At 39.1% G+C, this 22577-nt stretch overlaps 1 protein-coding gene across 2 annotated transcripts in view; it reads right to left on the minus strand.

The window, feature by feature from the left end:
* Positions 1–4183: 4183 nt before the first annotated feature.
* LOC128857021 (probable G-protein coupled receptor B0563.6) overlaps positions 4184–22577 on the minus strand; it is a 110127-nt gene continuing 91733 nt past the window's right edge. The window contains exons 3-9 of one of the 2 annotated variants that reach the window (XM_054092538.1): positions 12461–12610; positions 12306–12399; positions 12034–12187; positions 11744–11939; positions 8458–8552; positions 8209–8361; positions 4184–5951 (exon numbers count right to left, since the gene is read on the minus strand). In XM_054092538.1, the coding sequence (XP_053948513.1) occupies positions 5835–5951; positions 8209–8361; positions 8458–8552; positions 11744–11939; positions 12034–12187; positions 12306–12399; positions 12461–12610 (959 nt within the window). In that variant the 3' untranslated portion in view covers positions 4184–5834. Of the gene's footprint in view, positions 5952–8208; positions 8553–11743; positions 11940–12033; positions 12188–12305; positions 12400–12460; positions 12611–22577 lie in introns of both variants that reach the window. The other variant, XM_054092537.1, reaches the window with a different exon arrangement.

Genomic DNA, 22577 nt, shown 5'->3' on the forward strand with positions numbered 1-22577 from the left:
CTTTTATATGTTGGGATTAGAGAACAAAAACAAATTTTAATCATCGAAAATCACTTTATTGTTTTTCAAAATATTCTCCATGAATGAATTGTCGAAGCACTTTTGCCACTCTGAATGAGGTACCTCCAAAACATGCATTCTGAATGCCGCAACCGCTTCTTCAGGTGTCGAAAAACGTTGACCTCTCAGTTTTTTTTTTACGTACGGGAATAAAAAGAAGTCATTCGGTGCCAAGTCAGGACTATAGGGCGGATGACCCATTAACTCTATGTTTTGGGTGCTCAAAAATGCAGTTGTTTGAGCCGATGTGTGAGAGCTCGCATTGTCCTGGTGAAGAGTGATCCGTCTTTGGCGATTGGTTTTCCTAATTTCTTGGAAGACAATTGGCAAACAAATGGTTGTGTACCACTCAGAATTTACTGTTCTGCGTTGCTCTAGTGGTACGGTTGCGACATGTCCAGTTTTTAAGTTTAAGTGCTTCATGCGCGAACAACTTTGTTGGATTTGGCTCATCTTGAAACACCCATACAGTCGCCTGCTGTTTACTTTCGGGCTCATACGCGTAAATCCATGATTCATCACCTGTCACGATGTCATAGACGTGTTTCGAAGCCCCGCGATCGTATTTTTTGAGCATTTCCTTCGACGAATCGACACGAGCCTTTCTTTGAGCGATTGACAAATTGTGTGGGATCCAACGCGAACAAATTTTTTTGACAGTCAAATGTTTATGCAATATTGAATGTATGCTGGTCCCACTAATGCCTAAAATTGTCTCAATCTCACGATAGGTCACATGACGGTCTCGCAATATCAGTTCGCGCACAGCATCAATGGTTTTCGGAACAACAACTGATTTTGGACGACCTTCACGAAATTCGTCTTGGAGTGAACTACGACCACGATTGAATTCACCATACCATCGATAAACACTGGTCCTTGATGGATCTTCATCGCCAAAAAATGAATTAAGTTCATCCATCCAATGTTGCTGAGTTAATCCACGTCGAAAGTTGTAAAAAATAATCGCACGAAAATGTTCACGATTTAATTCCATTTTTGGACCGAGATGAATCTTTTAAGTTACTGTAAACAACACAAATAGCGCTGGTATTTCAAAACGTTCTGAGTACGTAAAAGCCAAAAAATGTCAAACTTTGCGATACAGCTGTCAGTTGCCAGATTGCAATACCAGGGTTGCCAAAACCCGACATATAAAAGGCACCCCTCGTACAATTCGAATAGCTCCGAACGTACAGTGAGTCACAGTCAAAGTAAGCCACCAGTTCCTAGAAGATATATGTTTAAATTACTTTTATAATTACTTCCACACATCCTTTTTTTTGTCAACTTTATAAAGTGAGTATGCTTGCGGATTTTTTCTGTTTGTTCGCTGCCGAAGTAAGAGTAATATCGAAAAACTTAAACGATTGAACAAATTTACGTCACATTCAAAGTGAGCCACTATCTAATTTTGGATATTAATTTGTGGTTGCATCTTATTCTCAGTGCTTTAGTTGCTTATTATCAACCGAGTAACAAAGGTGGGTCGACAAACAAGTGTTGAAATAAGGCGGTTAATAAATGATCTTTGCAAAAAGGAAAATCCCCAAGAAATGTAAATAAAAGTCGAGGAACTGTCCAGCAGATCATACATCGCTTTACTAGAGGAGCAAAAGTAGCAAACAAGCAGAAGAAGAGCAAAAAAAAAAGTATTTTGCAGATAGGGACGACTCGTTTATTGTCCGGGAAATAAAGAAAAATCCTCACCTTAGTGTTCCGAAATTGACGAAGGCGGTTGAGGAGCAATTAAATATCCACGTTAATCCCGAAACTGTACGAAGAGCTCTAAGAAAGCATGGTTATAATGGTCGAATGGCCAGAAACAAGACATTTATTAACAAAAAAAATCGAATAAAGGGTTGGAGTTTGCACGGAAATATATTCATAAGGATATGAGTTTTTGGCAAAAGGTTCATAACGGTGTAATGTGTTGTAGAGACTATAATAAGGTTTTTTTAGGTTATATTTACAGGCGAAAGTAAATTTAACTTATTTGGCTCTGATGGTAAGAGGATGGTATGGCGTTAAAAAAGCTCTGAGTTTCAGCAGAAAAACCTCACTCCCAGTATGAAGCATGGCGGTGGCTTCGTCATGGTTTGGGGCTGCATGGCAGGTGGTGGAACTGGAAATCTTCAACATATTCCAGGCATAATGGATAAATACGTTTATATAGACATTTTAAAGCAAACTCTTAAGCCAAGTGTCGAAAAACTAGGGATCGAAGGCGACTTTTATTTTTACAAACACAAACAACAATGATCCCAAACACAAATCGTTTGTTGCGCGGGAATGTTTATTATATAATTGCCCCCATGTATTGGCAGTACCACCGCAGTCTCCAGATATAAATATTATTGAAGACTTATGGTTCCGTCTTGACCAAAACCTAAGGAAGCATAGCATTTCGTCGAAACAAAACCTTTTAGATGCCTTACAAGACGAGTGGCGTGCAATTCCTTCACATATACCTGCAATTTATTAGAATCAATGCCCAGACGTCTACAAGCCGTTATTTCCGCCAGTGGCGGTCCAACCAAGTACCTATTAGTTATTTAAGTTTATTTGAGTTAAGGTGGTTCACTTTCACTGTGAGATAAATTTGTGGATTATTTTAGTTTTTGTTGATTTTTTGTAGTAAACAAAGGAAGTCCTTCATGTACGCGATGGGTTTTTGAAGCTTAATATGCACACAATAAAAACGTATAAAAATTTTTTCCAATCTGTATTCTTTTTAAACAATTTTCCAGTAAATCTGATAATTAGGTAGTGTGGCTCACTTTGACCGTGACTCACTGCACATTCTCTGAATACACTCGTAACGTCAAATCTTAGAGTTTCGTACCATTTTTCTACAACGACGTTAGACCTACGGACAAAAATTAGAACGAGTAATAAAAAGAGGATTTAAAAGGAAACAAATAAAAAAGCTGTAAAATGTAAGTTCTATGTATATTAACTAAACTATAAACAAAAAGAAATTTTTGTGGTATATGTAGGTACTTTTATGTGACTTCCACAGGTGTAAAGTTGTACCAACACGACAGCACTATGCCACTTTGTTGGAGCTAATAAAGGAGAAATCAATCATATGGTATTGATACTGTAGTAGCCCTTCCTGTAATAGTAGAGGCATTTTCCTTTAGTGGGGGAAATAACTTTTATGTGCGTCCCATCCACACACAAAATGATGCCGGGAAATCTAAACTGCCCCATTGGCACGTCGAAATCTTTGCCAAATCCGTGCTTTAACCAAAACCTGTTTTAAACCGTATTTAAGTAAACTTTTTCTTTAACAAAAGGGGGAGCACTTACATTGGTTCGTCCATATCGAGAAGGTTGCTTGCATCTCTCAATATTTTTCGCTCAATTCTGAGACTCCGTTTGCTTCTCTCACTTTTCTTCTCCATTTATCATTGTCTAAGAAAGACTGCAAAATATTGGTTGGAGTATAGACGGGAGACTGTCTCATCCCACATCGCGCAGCCAAGATGGGATTAGTCCAAAGCGATGCATGTAGCATATGCAACAAAGCGAATGCTAGAGGAGCTTTGGATCACCTACTTTGCCACTGCCTTGCCTAGGACAAGACAAATGTGCCCAACACATTTTTCATCCTTCAAGGATATTGCTGGCAAAAGGCTGAACGGCTTGCTACGACTCGCGAAGACGTGCTTTAAGGATTGCAGTGGTAACACAATGGCGCCTAGAGGTCTAGGTTAGGTTAGGTAGTGATGGTTGGCCAGAGAGTGGGCCCACTTGGACGAAAGAAGTTTGGTTCATCTTTTGTGATACCATTGCAAGAGGGGAAAAAGAGGAGAAAGAAAAAAGGACGAAAGAGAAGGGGATGGGGAAGGTTGAGTGTTTGTGGACTACGCACGGTGACTAGTCTGTGGTTGTGTTAACCTCTTTATGCTGCTGATTAAGTTCATCACCTCATTTTTTCCCCACCTCATCCTCCATACAGCTGACGTAAAAAGGACTCAAAGTAGTTCCGAGTCTCACGGCGTGTATACCCCGCGGACAGTGCCCCGTGAGGATACCTACGAAATTTGAGAGATTAGATTTTGTCATCTTCAGAATATCCCTCGAACGCCTCCGATCCAAACGTGGCTAGAAGGACTTCGCGACGTTACACGTTCGTGTACTTGCCCAGCGCTCGCTGAGTTGGTGCATAGCTCATCCTTCCAGGAGTAGAGCGCAGGTTGTCAAGGGGATCCCGATACTCTCCTTTCGCGGGCATACCACCTCACAGGTCCCTTGTCTGGCCAGCTCGTCGGCTTCGCAGTTTCCAGTAATGTCACTGTGACCAGGTACGTAAATTATCCTTATATCGAAGAATTCTGTTGCAATCGAGAGAGAGACCAGGCATTCCCTGACCAGCTTTGAATGCACCATCATGGAGCCTAGGGTCCTAATTGTCGCTTGGCTATCGGAGTAAATATTTACCTTCTTAGCAGTAAGTAAGTAGCCAGTCAGCTGCTTCTTTAATTGTGGCCACCTCTGGTTGGAACACACTGTAGTGATCCGATAGCCTGAATTTGAGTTTGATGGGGAGCTCTTTGCAGAATACTCGCCCTCCAACCCTACTGTCCAGCCTCGAGCCATCCGTGAACAGGTTAACTAGAACCTGTCCCCAAGTGTTGCCCCCGGTCCACTCCTCCCTTGGTGGAATATGGGTGGAGAAAGTTCCGCTTGGACTAAGCGAGAGCACTCACTGATCCGTCACGAGGGGATGAACTCAAAGTTTCTGACGATGCTTGAGTGCCCATATGTGAGATTGAACTTATAGCACAAGCCCCTCAGTCTGATTGAGGTACGTGGAGCGGCAATTCTGCCTGCGATGTCTATAGGTACCACATTTCCCAGAGGTCTAAGTGAGATTTGTTTTTTTTTCAGATCAGTCAGCACCTAGGTAACCTAATCTTCTATGGTTTTATAAGAAAATGAACTATATTTTCATTAAAAAAATATTGAAATTAAATAACAAACAAATAAATCGACTGCATTTGCACTTGAACCATTTTTTTCGCTCAGAAAATTTAGAACTTCTACATCCATGGATTTATGGCTTTATCCGAAAAATAACAAAAGATTATTGATGATGATGTAGTCATTTTCACAAAAAACACAAATGATTTCACAAAAAAAAAAAACTAATTTGACAAAAAAACTGCATGTACAAACATATATAATATAAAAATATGTTACCTTTCCTGAAGCATTTTCTTCGTTCTTCTTAGGTTACCCAATATTTTCAGACTACTGAACTAGGCGTCAATTGCTTTAAATATTATTATTATTAGTAAAATATTCTATTTTAACATTATTTTGATATTTTCTTGTATTTTATAATATTTTATAACATCAAATTGTTTTTCCCGCAATTTCTATACTCCTATGGATGTTTGAAAAATCAACTTATCTCGACTTAGCGCTTGCCACCTGTCACCAGTACTAAATGGCATTGTTCTAAAATTTTAATCATTCTAAACTTTTTATCATCATTTGCAGTTCTCAGCTGTAGTTTCCGTTTCAATAAAATTTGAATGTATAGATTTATAGCCCAAAAAGCAAAAACTATTGTACTAAACAGAAATAAGTTCATTTGACAAAGGCTCGCAGATTCCCATTTTTAGTTTATACAGTTTGAATTTTCCTTTACTTTCGATTCATTTCCTTTGCCTAAACTCGCTAAAGTAAATATTAACTATAAGTATATATATGTACATGCATATGTCTGAGTTTCATTGCATTGCTATGCTTGCCACAGATCAAATGCTACTTGAGCGTCCCATGCCGGTGCATACTCCCGAGGTCGTCGTTATGTGGTGGTTGCGTAGTGCGATTTTGTTGAAATGTATTAGCGGTGTTGCTCTTGCATTGGATATCTATAAAGCAAAATTTTGAAAAATGTTAATGCACAAGTATGTATATATGCAGGTGGATTAATTTTGCAATAACAACTTTATAATACTCTAATATTTTGTCAAAGAAGTCAGATTAATGCAGATCACCTGCCAAGCTAAGAATCAGTTATAAGCATTTAAGAGGTTAGGCCTTTGCAGAGATTAAAAAAAAAGTTTTTCTTAGGTGCTGACACATTCAAAAGATTAAGAAAGGAAAACTTTCTTAATACTTATATTTCGAATTTTGACGCCAACACTCTTAGTCTGACGTGTACCGCACCGGATGCCCAGAAATTTTTTCCATGCACCCAGCCATTATTGTGCATCGCACTTAAGGCCAAGAGATAGTATTTAAAAGATAGAGAAAAAACATTACTCCTCAGCTAATTTCCCATATTTTTTATGAGCCCAAGCAATTTACTTCACGGACGGATCTAAAATAGACACCGGTGTAGGATCAGGGTTGTATTTCAAAGAGCTTTCCATCAGTGAATCCTTTAAACTACCGTATCACTGTAGTGTTTTTCAATCGGAAATAAACGCTATCCGTGAAGCCTTCAAATGGTTAGAGATAAACGAAATATCATGAACAGATATCTGCATTCTATCAGACAGCCAAGCTGCCCTACGGGCCCTGGATGCATTCCAAATAACAGCAAAGAGAGTCTTACATTGTCGTCAATCTCTTAATGAGATGGCCAAACAAGATCGTATCATCTTACGCTGGGTTCCAGGCCACAGAGATATACCAAGGAACTGTAGAGTTGACCAACTTGCAAGAGAAGGTACCTGTATGTCAAACATAAGTAATTTTAAGGGGGTACCTCTCGCAACTTGTAAGCTTCTTATTACGGACGCTCTGTAAATCAAAGATGGATTGTGATTGCTAGATAAACATGGCCAAGGCTAAATCTACGTCTGTCCAAGAATATTATAAAAATTTGTGAAATTGCTAGATAAACATGGCCAAGGCTAAATCTACGTCTGTCCAAGAATATTATAAAAATTTAAAGACTTCAAATTAGGACCTTAGTAGGGGCGCTGACATTGTCATTGTCTCATAGAAAATCACGCAAGGAGATTAGGCGTTTACATGCATGATTTCTTCCGAAACTGCAGAAATGAGGAGGAGTTGGAAACAATTCAACACCTTTTCTGCACTTTCCCGGCTCTAGCCAGAAACAGGAATCGATATTTAAGATCCTACGTCTTAACGAATATAGATAATCTATTCACATCAGGTATCAACAACCTTTTATGCTTTGTCCAAAGCTCAGGATGGTTCAATATGGAAAGGGAAATGTAGCCCAGCTTCTGCGGCTCACAACGGATCCATTTCGTGGTCTAAATGGCATCGCTGTCTCTATGTCCGCTGCGGCTGCCAAACCTAACCTAACCTAAGAAATTTATCTCGAAAAAGAGAATGTATGGTAGACCGTCCATTTTCTATACATCCTACCCAAAGATGTCTCGTCTAAGTATAGCAAAAGTCGGAAATTGTCGTCGATGATGCCTTTTTGAATCATATGTGGTTTCCATGCATTACATCCCATAGTTAGTTCTATCAAGGCTCACAGTTCACTCTTTCTCTGTCAGAAAAGGAATTTCGGTTTGTTAGATCTTTTCAGGAAACAATTAGTTGTTTTGCAGGGGATCGATAGACCTAGTGGAAAACGATCTCAAGGATTTGAGAATACATAGTAGATAGGTAGGTTAAACGGCAAGAGTACCACAGGTACGCTTCAAGTAGCACTTACGTACCGTTTGGATACCATAATGTGGACCACTACTTGCCAAAAAAATTTAGGGAAGAGAAAACCATCTACACTAGGCCGGGTCGATTTGTGGGGAGCAAAAAAATCGCCCATTGCTCTGTGAAAATCATATTCTAGGGATCAAAACAAGAAACTTTGCCGAAGGAACCATACCTCTAAAACGAATTCTGATGTCCCCCAATTTGGGTCGAACTTTTAGTGTCTTTTCTCATGTAAAGGTCAAAAATTGTGATATTTTGAAATTATTGGGGGAGAAAAACTTATTGAGCACTTTTCATTCTACTTAATAAGTTTTAAAAGAACTGCGTTTCTCAGCTTACCCTTATATTTTTAACTCCCATCGGGCTTATGAAACGCATAGGTGATTTGACGAGTCTCTTAGTACTTTTTTTATACCCTTTTCTATTTTTATATTATTGCACCTGTACATCTTCACATATTTTTAATTATGCCTTAGCACTTACCTCATCGACATGATGACATAGTTTCGTCTTCACCCAAGGCCATTTGATGGTGCGTATCAGCGTATTTCGAAAGTCCTCACTGAAGAGGCAATAAATGTAGAAAGTAATGGAGTAGTTGGTGAGCTCCATTAGATTAGCCAGCGCGCGAAACACCTGTGAAAGGAATAAGTAAAATAAATGAGAAATTTCAAAAATTATTTGTATTAGAGATTTAAAAATTATATGCAGATAGAAATGCTGAATACGCACCTGAAACGAAAAATTCGGCAGCACCTCGGAAGCAATCGTCATATGCACAATGGCCATGGGAGAAACGCAAACGAGAAACAAAATCGATGTGCTGCCTAAAGGTGAGTAAAACAAAAACAACCAAGAAGTATTAAAGAGTTATTATGTAAGCACTCTGAGATAGATAAAGCTATAAATTCTCGAGAAATTGCTTTATTTGCTTTCTTAGATATTAAAAGCGCCTTTGATAACAAAAGCCTTGTTCGCTCTGTCGGGAATAAAATATTGCAGATGAACTCGCTAGAGCGGGGTCGGCAGTAGATTTTAACGGTCTGGAACTATACTGTGGTATCAACTGGGCAGAAGTTAGCTCTCTCCCCGCTGTTATGGATAGCGATAGGGTGCCGAAAAATTACATTCTTCTTGTTTCACGATAGCGACTAATCGCGATAAGTACTCTCGCAAACGAACGATCGTACAAAAGCAGTAAGTGCTCTCACTGTAAGTGCTCTCACCAACATAATTAATCGCGATCGATCGCGATTGTTCGCCATATCAACGATGTGTTCGCCTTGTTAATACAGGGGCATACGATATATGTAGATATAACTTCCCGAAACTAAATATTATTTTTCTTTGTGACCTTTTTCAGATAAGACATGAAGTACTACAACTTAACCCAAGAAATGAAGAGACTCGCAGTCGTCGTTATATAGTATGTGCAAATCACACCGATTTAGAAATCTCTAATTTTCTTAAGGGAGTATTCTAGTGTATAATTTTGAAATAATATAAATATTTTTTTTTTTTATATTTTCAAAGTTTAAACACTTAAGAATATGTTTTTAATAGGATTTTTTTAAATTCTTATTATTTCATGATTTATAGCCTTTTTGGTGACATGGCATCATTTTATAAATTATAAATTTTCAGTTTTTAATTTTTTAACTTTTTTTTGTATTCTTAAAAGATAAATAAATGTCTGGTAAAAAAATGAATACTAAAAATATTTTTCGTTTTTCATTTATAGCACCCGCAAAAACACCTCAAATTCAGGCCTCTACAGTAGAATACCCTCTTAAGTGCACCCGTTCATTCGTTCATAAGTTTTGCCGTGAATTGGAAGCAACAGGCGGCGATGCAAAATCTGTTTTAAAACGCAAAGCGCAAAAAGGAACGTTCCGACACTGTCCGTTCTGCAGAATTTACTCAAAAAGTGCAAGCGATCATTGACGAGGACTCTTCAAAATCACTGACTGGTTTTATCCATCGAGTTGTCCATGAAGAACTCCTACGTCATGCGCAGAAGACAGTTTATGTCGGAGCAAACGCGAGAATAACCGATCAAAATGTTTTCTAAACCCAATTAAGCAGATGAGATGTTATGTTTTTTTTTCTGGCGAAAAAATGTTGACAAAGACCAAAAGACCAACAGGAGGTTGACCTCTGGAGGCATTCTCTCCAGGGATATGCTATCAATTTTAGGCAGTTAGCACCGCATTTTTCTGAGCTTCATACAAATCTCTCTCTCCGCAAACTGGAGTTTGAGGGTCATGCCAGGGCAATCTTTCCAAGTAGGCAGGTTTTCACCTACCTACCTACCTACCTATCAAAAGACCAACCCCAGAAATGACAGAGGGCTATATTTCAACTCTACGGAACCTTCTAGCCAGTGTTATGGTTATAGGTGTTGTGAGCAAAAAAATACATGTTATGGGACCACACTTCTTTACTCAAATTTTTTATTTTTATTTTTTTTCCTTGTTTATTCCACGAGCATAGGACTTCGACAAGACTCAGTCTTGCGTTGGTTTCGTTAATATATTTGCTTCCTGACTGGGTAGGTGATTCGTCTGCCTGCCTTTACTCAAATATTGTTAGTTAATTCTGCTGCATATATCGAGATTCTAGAGACAGTAGTGCAACCCTGAATTGATCCTAGCAAGATTTTGCTTTTTCACACAATGCGATGTCAAGATGCGATTGGATGACTGAAAACTTTCATGGCCACATAACGCTGAACTTATGGCCACCTGCCAGATCTTAATCGCCTGGATTACTACATATGGGACGTAGTTGAGCGTGAAACCAATAAACATCCTTATAATACCAAATTTTCTCTGAAAATCGAGGAGGTTATAGCAACTGATTGAAAATTTATTAAATGAATTTGTTGATATACCTGCATAAAAAGTTAATGTTGTGTAAAGTGTTTAAAGTAAAAGCTAATTAATTTTCCTCTCAAGTTGTCCTCCGTACCTTGTATAAATATACCAAACATTTTTTGTTGCCTTCCTCCTTATTTAGGATTTAAGCGAACTATGAGCAAAGACAAGTAGTAATATTTCAGTATTTTTTAGAAATATTTACAGAATACAGGGGACATGATTTTGAGGGTTTTCGAGTCGCGGCAGGATGTGTTTTTTCCCCGTAAATGCATTTCGCAAAATTTTCTAAGATTTGTGGTATTCTTTGGGTGCGAACACTAATGGAAGGCTATACGTTATTAATATTTATATTTACGAGACCGTAGCCGAACATAAATTTGATATAATAAGCCCATCCATAAGTGACAAAAACATGAAAAGGTTTTATAGATGAGTTTTTTAACAGACCGCTATTTTGCTCTGAGCGAATTTGACATTTCACAGAATCAGCTGATGGGTTGACGTCACTTGTTTGTGAGAATGTGTTGGTGATATACCAAAAAATCAACCAATGACACTGCGGTGCCGTCTGAAAAACGATTGATTGGACGAGTGTGAAATGATTGTGTAAATTTCGGCTGCCGAGGCTGACGTTCACAATTTTCTTGCTCGCCATAGTTAAAGATCAAACCTTGAAATCTATCATTTTGGAATTGAACCACCTGATAATCAATGGGAAACATGCTGCTAGAATAGGGCCTATTTGTAACATACCCTGCTGCAGCTATCATCTGACCGATAGCCGGTAAGCTATGCATTATTTCCAATGAGAATCTGTGGGTCTAACATAAACGTTCATAGTCAAAAAACGCTTGGATGGTTTATTGGTCAACAAGTAATAGACCTATCGGGTTTCGGCGACTTTAGGTGACTTCAATAAATTTTTTCGAAAGCCAAACTAGTTTAATTACTTAGGTAGAACTTGGGTTTCGTTTATGAGAACAATCACGCGTTCCTTGAGTCTTGTGTGGTTACTTGTGAAGCTCAGCTGAAATCTGGCTGACTCGGAGTCTCGAACCTCAATAAGTGAAACATCTCAGTTTCATTGTATCTTCACTCTGCTTATGTCAATTTTAAAACTTTTACCACCGAATACGTACCTAGCAATAAGAATAGCCGCCGCTCTTCTGCGAATTTTCTGGGATCCTCATCTCGCAAACAGTGCGAACGGGATATGAGCATCTCACGCCGTCGCTGACAAGTCTTTCGATACACCAGCATAATGCGCATATTTAGGCCGGCTATTAGTACGGTTGGGATTAGTTTGAATATCACTTCGAGCATTACTTTATAGACCTGTGAAGTAAAAAAATTTAAATTTCAAAAGTTGTAAAATTATTCGTTAAATTTTCAAAGCTTTTTTAGATCTTTTAGTAGCTACGCCACTTACCGAATAAAAAAGAGTCTTTAGGAATTCATTGTTATCACGTCGGAAGTAAACGTAGTTACCATCTGTTTGTAATATACATTTGACAAGTACACCACGGAACACGCTTGGCGTGTAAATGATGAATGTCACCAAAGTGGTTAGGAACACGACAACACTGAAGCCAAACAAAATGAAAAAAAGAACAACGAAAATTAATATATGTATTTATGTACGTACGTACTTTCATTCATATATTCAAAAATATTTTTTACTTGAAGAAGTATTTGACTTACCCTGGCGGTCCCATAACGGGTCGTGAAAAGCCCGGATGGCACACCGAGACGTATCGTTCGATGGTTAGCACCAGTAGCATCATAACCCCTACACCTGCACAAGTAAAAGTTTTAATAAATTAAGACATGACTCTTTGCTTATCAGCAATTCTTACCTAAACAACCGTTGCCCAGAAACAGCTCGAGATGCGCTGTATAGAATGCGGGCCCGAATTCTTCCCAACGCCCGCGATCCTTGTGCACCAGCATACGCATTCCAAATGGTATGGCGAAGACTATGGCCAGCAACGCCGCGGTGGAATAGGCTAAAGTGGTGAAAAAAAGTAAATGAGGTGAAATTAAAGTTATTACACCGCTATGGCTATGTTGAATTGTGTTGAATAAATTATACATAAGAGAGGAGAGTTGGCACTGGAGAGTTTCCGATGGTGTGTGTCTTATCTAATATTGGTGAAAACACTCATGGTGAATATATTTACAATTGCGGTTTTCTGTGACCCTGTAGGAATCATGTGAAACAAATATAAAGTAAAGCGTTTGCTTGTGTAATAGGTCTTCCAATGAGAGTTCTCGAGCTTTGGAAATCTTGAGAAATAAATAAATTTTATTTTGGCACAAATTTTTTTTTACGAAACATTCGAGAAGTTCAGTGCTTTGTGGGCAGCTTGCAAACAGAGCAATGATTGTGATAAAGAATTCTGACAAATTGAATGTGTTTTAATAGTGTAACGCCCCATGAATGATTGCCAAGACGAAATTAGTATTTCCACTAAATTTGACAGCTGCAATGATATGGCGAAATAATAATTCTATTTTTACATGATAATAAAGCCTAATAATTTCCTTAAACAAAAAAGTGCGAGACCCGAGAGAGAATGAGAGAGAGAGAGAGAGAAATAATATATAATATATCTAAATAAATTCACAACATTTGCAGAGAATACAAATAGATAAAATTTACAAAAAACGGAGAAGGGTCGACCGGTGTAGGTAAACGCCGGACACAAACCGTGGCAACAACGCACACTACTCTGAGTGTTTATCACCCGCGCAAACGCAGGGCCCCAAACAGGAGGCACCAAGAAAATATAACGCCTAAAAGTAGGCACCAAAAATATTTTTCCTACAAGTTTGGACCAACAAACAAGCGCCACAGAGTAAGCAGTGCTATTTTTCACTAGAAATTAGCAACCATAAGGAAAAATTCAGGAAAAATAGCGTAAAGTGTATCTAAGACAAATATACAAGGTATAGCTCTCTCTCTCCTTTTCCTCTACGTTAAATGTTTTTTTTTCTCTCGCGGAACGAAAACGCCTAAAACGTTGCATGGCCTTGAAATTTAGTATCCATTCTCGCTCGTCCATCGGCGCCTAAGAAGTTTCACTTCAAAAATCAAAAAAGTTTGTTGTGATATGGAATTAGCGGTATAAAGTGTACAAAAATGTTGATAACTTTTCCGAGCGCGGCTTGAAGCGAGTGACGAGAAAAAAGCAGGATAAAGTGATCGTCCCACTTTTTAAGCCGGACCCTTCTTTGTGACTACACCAAGCACAATCAGGTCTTGCTCAAAAGGGAATAGATGTGAGTATCAACACCATTGAACGTCGACTGAAGGAGGCGAACATATCCTATAGTCCCGCATCATCAAAACCACTGCTCTCAGAAAAACAATTTGAGAAACAACAAAACAAGAAAATGGCGTCACGGTAATGGACTGGCCCTCCAGTCGTCAGACGCCAACCCCTTTGAAAATGTGTGGGGAACTATGAAAATGCTTCTTACTGAAAGGCCAGTCCACGATTTCCAGCAACTCATGCGTCAAGTCAAAATCTAGTCCTATTTGTCGACGAGCTACGCAGAAAAGCTGGTTCAAAGCATGAAGAAGATGCCAGGCTATACTCGATAACGATAAAGACTACACGGCCTATTGAGTAATTAAGTCAATATTTTTATATGGTCGTACACCTTCACTTTTGCGCACTTTTTGTACGTAACCTTTTGACCTATAGACTTGTTTTGCAGCATTTCAATGTCAAAGGCAAGATTTTTGTCGCAATAATGCTGCCACTTCCTTAGCTTGTGACTGCGACACAAATCCTTTTTTTCTCCCCCATTCAGGCCTTCGTTCAATCGACAAAGTTTCATTAAACTTTTTTAAGACATAACTTACCATACTTTTCGAACAATCTAAAGTTTTTGCTATGCCATTGTGCGACACATTAATATTTTCTTGCTTTTTTCGCACAAATTTCTCCCCAAGTTTACACTTAACCTAACAAATTTTGAAAAAATTTCATTCAAATGACTTCCACATCTGGCTCTACAATCGCCCATTAGGTAAGGTTTGGTTGACCTGGCTGGCTGAAAGCCATCAAATAGACCTATTGGTTCTAAGTGATAGCAGATGCAGCTTGATCCTTTCGTTTCCTTATAGGGGCGTTCCATGAAAGTAGTACCAGTTGGTCCTTCAATTTTCTTTCTACTTTGGAATTTTGTTGTGTTTGTGACTCTTTGGAAGCATGCCAAAGGGCTTTGCAAAATTTCAATTATTTTGCAAGTTATTGTTTATTGAATTTTTATGCTAAATTTTTTTCGATAATTTTTATCTTGAAATATATTAGTGATACAAAAAAAAAGTTGTTTATAAAAATTATAGGGAAACAGTTGAATTTTCATAATATATTTTTTAAAAAATAAAAAAAATAATTTTTAGCTAATTTGTTTAAACAATAATTAGAAAAAGAAAAATGTAATTATCGTTAAAAGCTCATTAACACAGTGCGGAGTGACAATATTAAAAACTTATTCATAGTTAATACATAAATTACTACCCATTATGGCGATGAAAAACTATTACTCGTACGGCAAGCTAAATTCAAACAATATGACCTGACTGTGCTCTTTATACTGTATTGGTAAAGAATAAAGCATGCTGCGGGAGCTGCCGCGCGCGGCTACTAGGCCGAGCCATGCAGTGTAAAATTCAAAAATTAATTTCTCGAGAACAAAAAAAAACCCATCTCTATAATTTGCAGTATCTTTTAAGAAGGGTTCAAACTTTGATAAAAAAAATTTGTTATAAAATTCCACAGTGTACTTCGAGTAAAAAAACAACAATAAAAAATTATTGTTTAAACAAATTAGCTAAAAATTATTTTTTTTATTTTTTAAAAAAATATATTATGAAAATTCAACTTTTTCCGTATAATTTTTATAAACAACTTTTTTTGTATCAGTAATGTATTTCCAGATAAAAATTATCGAAAAAAATTTAGCATAAAAATTCAATAAACAATAACTTGCAAAATAATTGAAATTTTCCAAAACCCTTTGGCATGCTTCCAAAGAGTCACAAACACAACAAAATTCCAAAGTATAAAGAAAATTGAAGGACCAACTGGTACTACTTTCATGGAACGCCCCTATAGTAAGCTTCTTGTAGTAAGCCTGCGTCTTTTGCGCATCTAACTAAGCTCTGAAGCTCTAACCCCGAGAGACATTCTAACCTCTCATATTGTTGTCTAGCTAATGCAGGGCAAGAACATAGAAGGTGTTCTGCAGCCATCGTTGTTTGTAATTCCCATCTTGTATGCGTACGCCGCTAGCAAATTGTGGCCTATCAGTATATCTACGATAGTTCTGCTTTCCTTTCTAGACAGCGCTAGTACGAATCTGACGTATTTATCTGCATTCTGTGTACACATGATTTTCGCGGTTTTACCATCCATACACCTACTCCGTCCATCATTTTCGGGCCGTCAGTAAATATATTAAGCGTATTGGGGCTAGGCTTCATACCTCTTTTCCACCCCTCTTCTTCTTTTGTTGTTCGGAATCTCTTCACCCAATTGTATTTCGGTGTCATATAGTCCGTACTGGTGCGATAACTCATACCTATTGAGCTATGTCCGAATATTTTACAGGAAAATTCACCCGTTGCGTAAGACTTGCGACAGCTCTAGTTGCTAGACCTTCTGCCGCAATGTCAATCGGTGGTAAGTTGAGTATTCTGTTCAACTGTTGCCGTAGGAGTGGTTTTAATTGCCGTGGAAAGTGCACCAAGGCTTTGAATACTTTCCATTCAGCCCACTACACTGGAGCACCATAGAGTAATATTGGCTTTACTACAGCTGAGTAGCACCAATAGACTATTGAAGGAGATAGACCCCATGTAACTGCCAGCATTCTTTTACATGCATATAATGCGTTACTGGCCTTTTTCTTCCTCTCTAATATATTGAGCTTCCATGATAGTTTGCTAGCCAAAATTACTCCAAGGTACTTTGCGTGGTCTTTAAGAATCAGTTGTACGCCATTTAGTTCGCTCATTGTGGACTTCAGCACTTATTTCACCAAAGACACCTTCAGTATCATATTTTTAACTCTTGAATCGTATCTCGGTAGGACGCAGACTTCATCCTTAATGGCATCATATAGAAAACAAGTCAAAAAGCAACTTCTAAGCAGCCAGCTTTCATCAACGTTTCGACTGATTGTTCGATTTTTGAAGAATTTTATTAGGTGTGCAACTAAGTTCTCGCTGTTTTTTGATGAAAATACAACCTTATTCTGAAAAAATGGTTACAAGTCAAGGTTACACAAGGATCATTGAAAGTATTGCCCTTCGCTGGCTACTACTTTTTCCTATCTTTCTGATAGATCTCGTATACCGTCGCGGTAAAACTGTTCATCTTTTGAGGCTATTCACGGATCAAGCTATTTTTTGACGTCTTCATATGAATGGAGCTGCTGGTCTGCTAGACCATGTGCCATCGATCGGAACAGGTGATAATTGGACGGCGCAATATCTGGAGAATGTGGCGGGTGGGGCAGGTTTTCCCATTTCAGTGTTTCCAGGTTTGTTTGGTGTTTTAACGGGTTTGACAACGTGAGGCCGAGCCTTGTCATGCTGTCACTTTCCATGCCTCTCCGCGTATTGTGGCCGCTTCTCGCGCAGTGCTCAGCTCAATCGCATCAATTGAAGTCGATACCGATCCCCAGTGATGGTGTCGCTTGGTTTTAACAGCTCATAATAAATGCTACCAACTTGGTCCCACCAAATACATAGCATAACCTTCGCAGCGTGAACATTCGGCCGAGGCGACGACGTAGAAGCATAACCGGGCAGTCCCCATGACTTTATTTTCTTTGGATTGCTGTAGTGTTCACCCATTTTTCATCACCCGTCACGATGCGATGAAGAAACCCCTTTCTTTTTTGCCACTGAGCAGTTGTTCGTAGGCGAAAAAACGACGTTTAACATCCCTTGGCTTTAACTCATAAGGAACCCAAGTTCCCTGTTTCTGAATCATTTCCAAAGCATGCAATCGCTTGGAAACGGATTGGCGGTAACTACTGAAGCAAGCTCTTCTTGCGTTTGACACGGATCCTCATTGAGCAATGCTTCCAAATCAGCGTCTTCAATGGTTTTTGGCCTTCCTTCACGCGGACGGTCGTCAACATTAAAATCACCGTCTTTGAAGCGACGGAACCAATCTCGGCACGTTGTTTCACTTAAAGCAGCATCTTCATAAACTTTATGTAGCTCTCGATGCGCGTCAGCCGCCGTTTTTTCGAATGAAAGAGAAAAATCAACGCTTCCCGCAAATGACGATTCTTCGGCACAAAATCAGACATCTTCACAAAACCAAAAGTGTATGAGACCAAAACAAAATCTCTAATGTGTCGAAGCAGTTTGTTTACCACATGTCTAAGCTTAGTTTTTGACGTTTAGGTTATGATCGAATCGACTAGCACGAACTGCTGGCGGCATCTATTGACAAACAGCGGGAACTTAGTTGCGCACCTTATAATATGTCCCTATTCTGCTCAGCAAAAAGCGACCCATTTTGTGAAGGTCTAACCAAATGAAAAATGTTATTATCCATGCGCTCAATAAATCACCCTGTAATAAATATATGCACCTCCCTTTAATCTCTTTGCGCCGTCAAAAATACAGTCATTAGCAAGATTAGCTTATCGACTTTTCCTGCAGGACTAATAAAACTCGCTGGTATATACATAAATTGTAAGAGTATAGGTGTTGTTGTAGTCCACTAATAAATACTCTACAGCTTGCCACATATCTTACCTGATTGATGATGCTTGCCAGCAATTTCAGGCAATTACAGTGAAAATCTCAGCACATTTTTTAAGCCCAACCGCACACACACACATCTATTCACAGACGCCCACGTGTCAGCAGAAACACTAAACTCAAACCTATGCATTAACAGGCAGAAAAGGAGTGAATTTTAGCTGATTGTTGCATGCGCACCAGAAAAGATCCAAGGGTGAAGGTGTTGAAAAACCCACAAACAAGTAAATTTTTGTACGTACAACATATGCACAGCTTCATTTGTTTCCTGCACGACATTTTCGCACTCTTATGCCCTCCTTTGTTTTGCTGCATTGTCTGCCTTGCTGATGCCACTGCAGTTACTCGTCGTTGCAGGTACTCGTAAATTTTTAGTGCAACTTTCATGGTCTTTTTGTGCTGTTTTGTTGTTTGCTAAACTTTGGCCCATTCATGCCACGTTAAGGAGTTATTTATGCACCTAAATAGATGCCCTTATCACACATGTGTCAGTAATGTTGATGTGTGTTGTAAGAATAATGAAAAAGCACCCTCTATTCCAAACACAAAAACCGAAACTTTTCATAAATAAAAGTAACTTATGGCAATTTATTTTCGAAAAATTTTAAAATCCGATATACTTCCTACTTGTGGTACAGCTCTTTCATGCTCAGTGACTTTCTCGGGTACTTGGTACTCTGGTTTATAGTCATACTCATCTTGAAATGAAATTGTGGAGCATCAAACAAGTTTTCTAAACTCTCAGGCGAGAGCACTTAAGGCCCAGAGATTGGTTTAGGGAGAGGCAGATGGGTTGGGGCTTATTACTCCTCACTAAATCTCTCAGATTTCATTTGATGAATATTAACAGATTATTGAGGAAAATATAATACAGCTCGTCCATTCTCAATACATCTAATTCAAAAATGTACCATCCAAATCGGGCGAAAGCCGGACGGCGGCAGAGAAAATGCTCTGTACTATATTCATTCTCCAAAGAAGATGTGCACAGTGAGCATTGGTTGTCCATAATTACATAGACTTATTAGGGCTCATAGCTCATTCATTCTGTGTCTGAGAAAGAAGTTTTCTGCCAACAAGTCCGGCCTTTTGAGGAGATACTTGATTATTTAGCAGGAGTCTTTACTGCAGCAACTATTCACATGAGATTTGATATTGAGAGCCTTGACGCACGTAACAGTTCGAGCTAAGCTTGGCCCTAAAATTGGCTCCGGTCCAATTGGATACCCCAAGAAATCACATGTCACCAATTCATCATCCTCTTAAGCGTGCTCTTCGTTTTCTTCTCTATCCGTAAGACTTTTGAAATTTGTTTTCTTAAAAGTATCTACTGCTGCTTTCTTCATCAGAAATCGCGAATATGTTAGGTTAGATGGACTGCTCATTTGTCAGGAACGGTCACAGGGACACTTTGTGCTGCTCAGATAGGATAGGATAGGATAGGATAGGATAGGATAGGATAGGATAGAATAGGATAGGATAGGATAGGATAGAATAGGATAGGATAGGATAGGATAGGATAGGATAGGATAGGATAGGATAGGATAGAATAAACAGCTGCCCACGCCGGGGGTCGAATTGAACAAAATAATCAAAATTCGTCCGTTCTGATACCATACAGGACAAAACAAAATGAAAAGAGCCAAGAGCAAGGTGGAAAAAGGAAGAAGCGGCTTTGGATTAGAAGATGACGCTTGAACTGCTTCAAGGTACTGATGAACTTTACTAGGTTTGTGATATTTAAACCCAAAATATGCGCAGGTGTAGCAAAAAAGTGATAGCCCAGATGTCTAAATCCGGGCCCGATGAGAGCAGCGCGGCTGAGAAGAAGGTACTGAGATGACTCCTCCATCCTCCAAACAGCTTCTGCAGAAAGAACTTGAAGCAATCGAAAGTCTCACCTTGTGGACACCTAACAGACAAAGTTTGGTAAGGATACCTAGTCCGGCCCTAGCCCAATACTCGCTGAGTTGACGCAAGGCACATCTTTCCCGAAGTAGACCAAAAGATCTCAAGGGAATTCCAATTCTCTAATGAAATCGCCTCCAGTGTAGACAGGGTACTAGTCAGCTTATCAGCCCAGCAGTTCCCTGCTGTGAGCGCGAACCCAGTTGAACTTAATATCAAAGTATTCGGATGCAATCGAGAGCGAAGTCCGGCATTTCCCGACTAATTTCGAACGCACACACAACTTGGCTGTCGGAGTAGACATTTATGTCCTTTACAGTAATTACAGAAGTAAGCAATCAACAAATTGCTTTCTTAATTGCGGCTACCTCCGCTTGGAAAACACTACAGTGGTATAGACCCCATATTTGAGCTTGGCGGGGAGCTCCTCGCAGAATATTCCCCCACCAACTTTTTCGTCCAACTTCGAGCCATCCGTCACATCACATTTTTGCATAGAAAAAATTCATGGAATATGAAAATGGAATGCTCAGAAGAAGTTTTCCATTTGCGACTTGAAAGATGTATTGTGCCCTCTCATAGATTCAAAGTATTTCTCTAAGTCCAACTTCCTCAATAAGTTTTAATATTTATCCTATTTAATAGAGTTTTATTTCCTTCTCTGGTAAAATATGTTTACCCTGCTGTTTGTGTCACTTATACATCCGTACTCGGCACGTTTGGCGATTTGATCTTCCTCCCTACAGAATTTGTATGTTCCATTGGAATATATCCCCCGGTTGATAAAATAATGACTCAATTCACAATGCGCGTTCGGAAGTCCAATGATGATTATAAAATTGCTCTTATTTAATTCCATACATTGCGATAAGCACGGTAGAATGACCCGGAAAGATCTTCTTAGGCTTTCTTCTACACTCTGAATAAGAGAGGAGAAGTTATTCTTTCCCGAATATTTTATTTACCATTTCCTTCCCAGTATTTGCTATGGACTCTAGAACACACAGGATGCGTACGTGATTGTTCTGGTCTAATTATGAAGACATCACATCTTTCATGTCCTTAAACCATCTCGATCTTTTTTGGCGAATCCAATCAGTACCGCCAGCGGGACAGGACGTTTACTGTTCAGATTCTCGTATAAACCGTATCTATACAAACCTGATGCGTGTGCCTCAAAGTTCGAGTACAAGTCGTCCTACTCTTCTCTACAGATTGTATAATAATCGTTACACTCCAAACCTGGATATGATATGGTCCGTGAAAAGCAAATGTTCTGTTTCGATAACCTCAACACGCTTGGTTTTTGTAGGTAATGGAGGGATGATACTCTTCAGGTAGGTTAGGTTAGCTAAAAATGGTTGCACAAGGAGAGGCACACTTGGGCGAAGAAATCGAATTCATACTTTGTGATAACATTGTGAAGGAAGCAAAGAGGAGGGAGACGAATAGGACGAAACGAGAGAACGGAGAGAGGTAGGGGTGGAGTGGTTAGGAGGATGGGTTTAGTATATGTGGACTATGAACGACGACTATGACGCACCCACGCATTAACCGCTTTATGCTGCTGACGAAGTTCATTAGATTAATGCCAAGACCAGCAGGCGTAGCAAAAAAGTAAGAGCCAAGATGTCTAAAACTTATCCCTGCGAGAGCAGTGGAACTAAGAAGAAGATGCTGAGATGATTCCACCTCATCCTCTATACAACTAACCCAAAAAAGACTTGAAATAATTCCAAGACTCACAGCATGCACACCTCGCGGATAGTGTCTTGTGAGAATACCCTCGAAGTTCGAGAGCTAAGATTTTGACAACCTCAGAAGATCGCTCGAGCGTTCCCGATCCACTTGTGGACGCAACTATACAAGTTGGTGTACTCTTCAGGTATCCACAATAATTTCATCAACCTGTGGGAGCTGGAATCTTAGATCAATTTATGTGCTTCGAATCTATTCTATAAATCCTGTTCGAGAACTTTTTCTTGCATACTCGTCTTCTTTCCCTACTTCTGGGAACACCACTGGGTCTCGAAAATTAGTATAGATTGCCGATGAGATGTCGAAAATATTGTCAGGCTCCTCGGAATTCAGGCAAATGTTGAAGGAAGGTATGTTAGTTTATGGCTTGGTTGGTTGGTTGAAATTGTGATTCATCCGGAATCCAACTAGCACTTTCGTACCATTTTGTTATTTACAGCATGACTATATCCAGTCTGTGTGCTTGAAGCCAGCGATTTGTTAAAGACTCTCGAACGGCGGTTTGCCCA

The sequence above is a fragment of the Anastrepha ludens genome, chromosome 3 (assembly GCF_028408465.1).
Source record: "Anastrepha ludens isolate Willacy chromosome 3, idAnaLude1.1, whole genome shotgun sequence".
Lineage (NCBI taxonomy): Eukaryota > Metazoa > Arthropoda > Insecta > Diptera > Tephritidae > Anastrepha > Anastrepha ludens.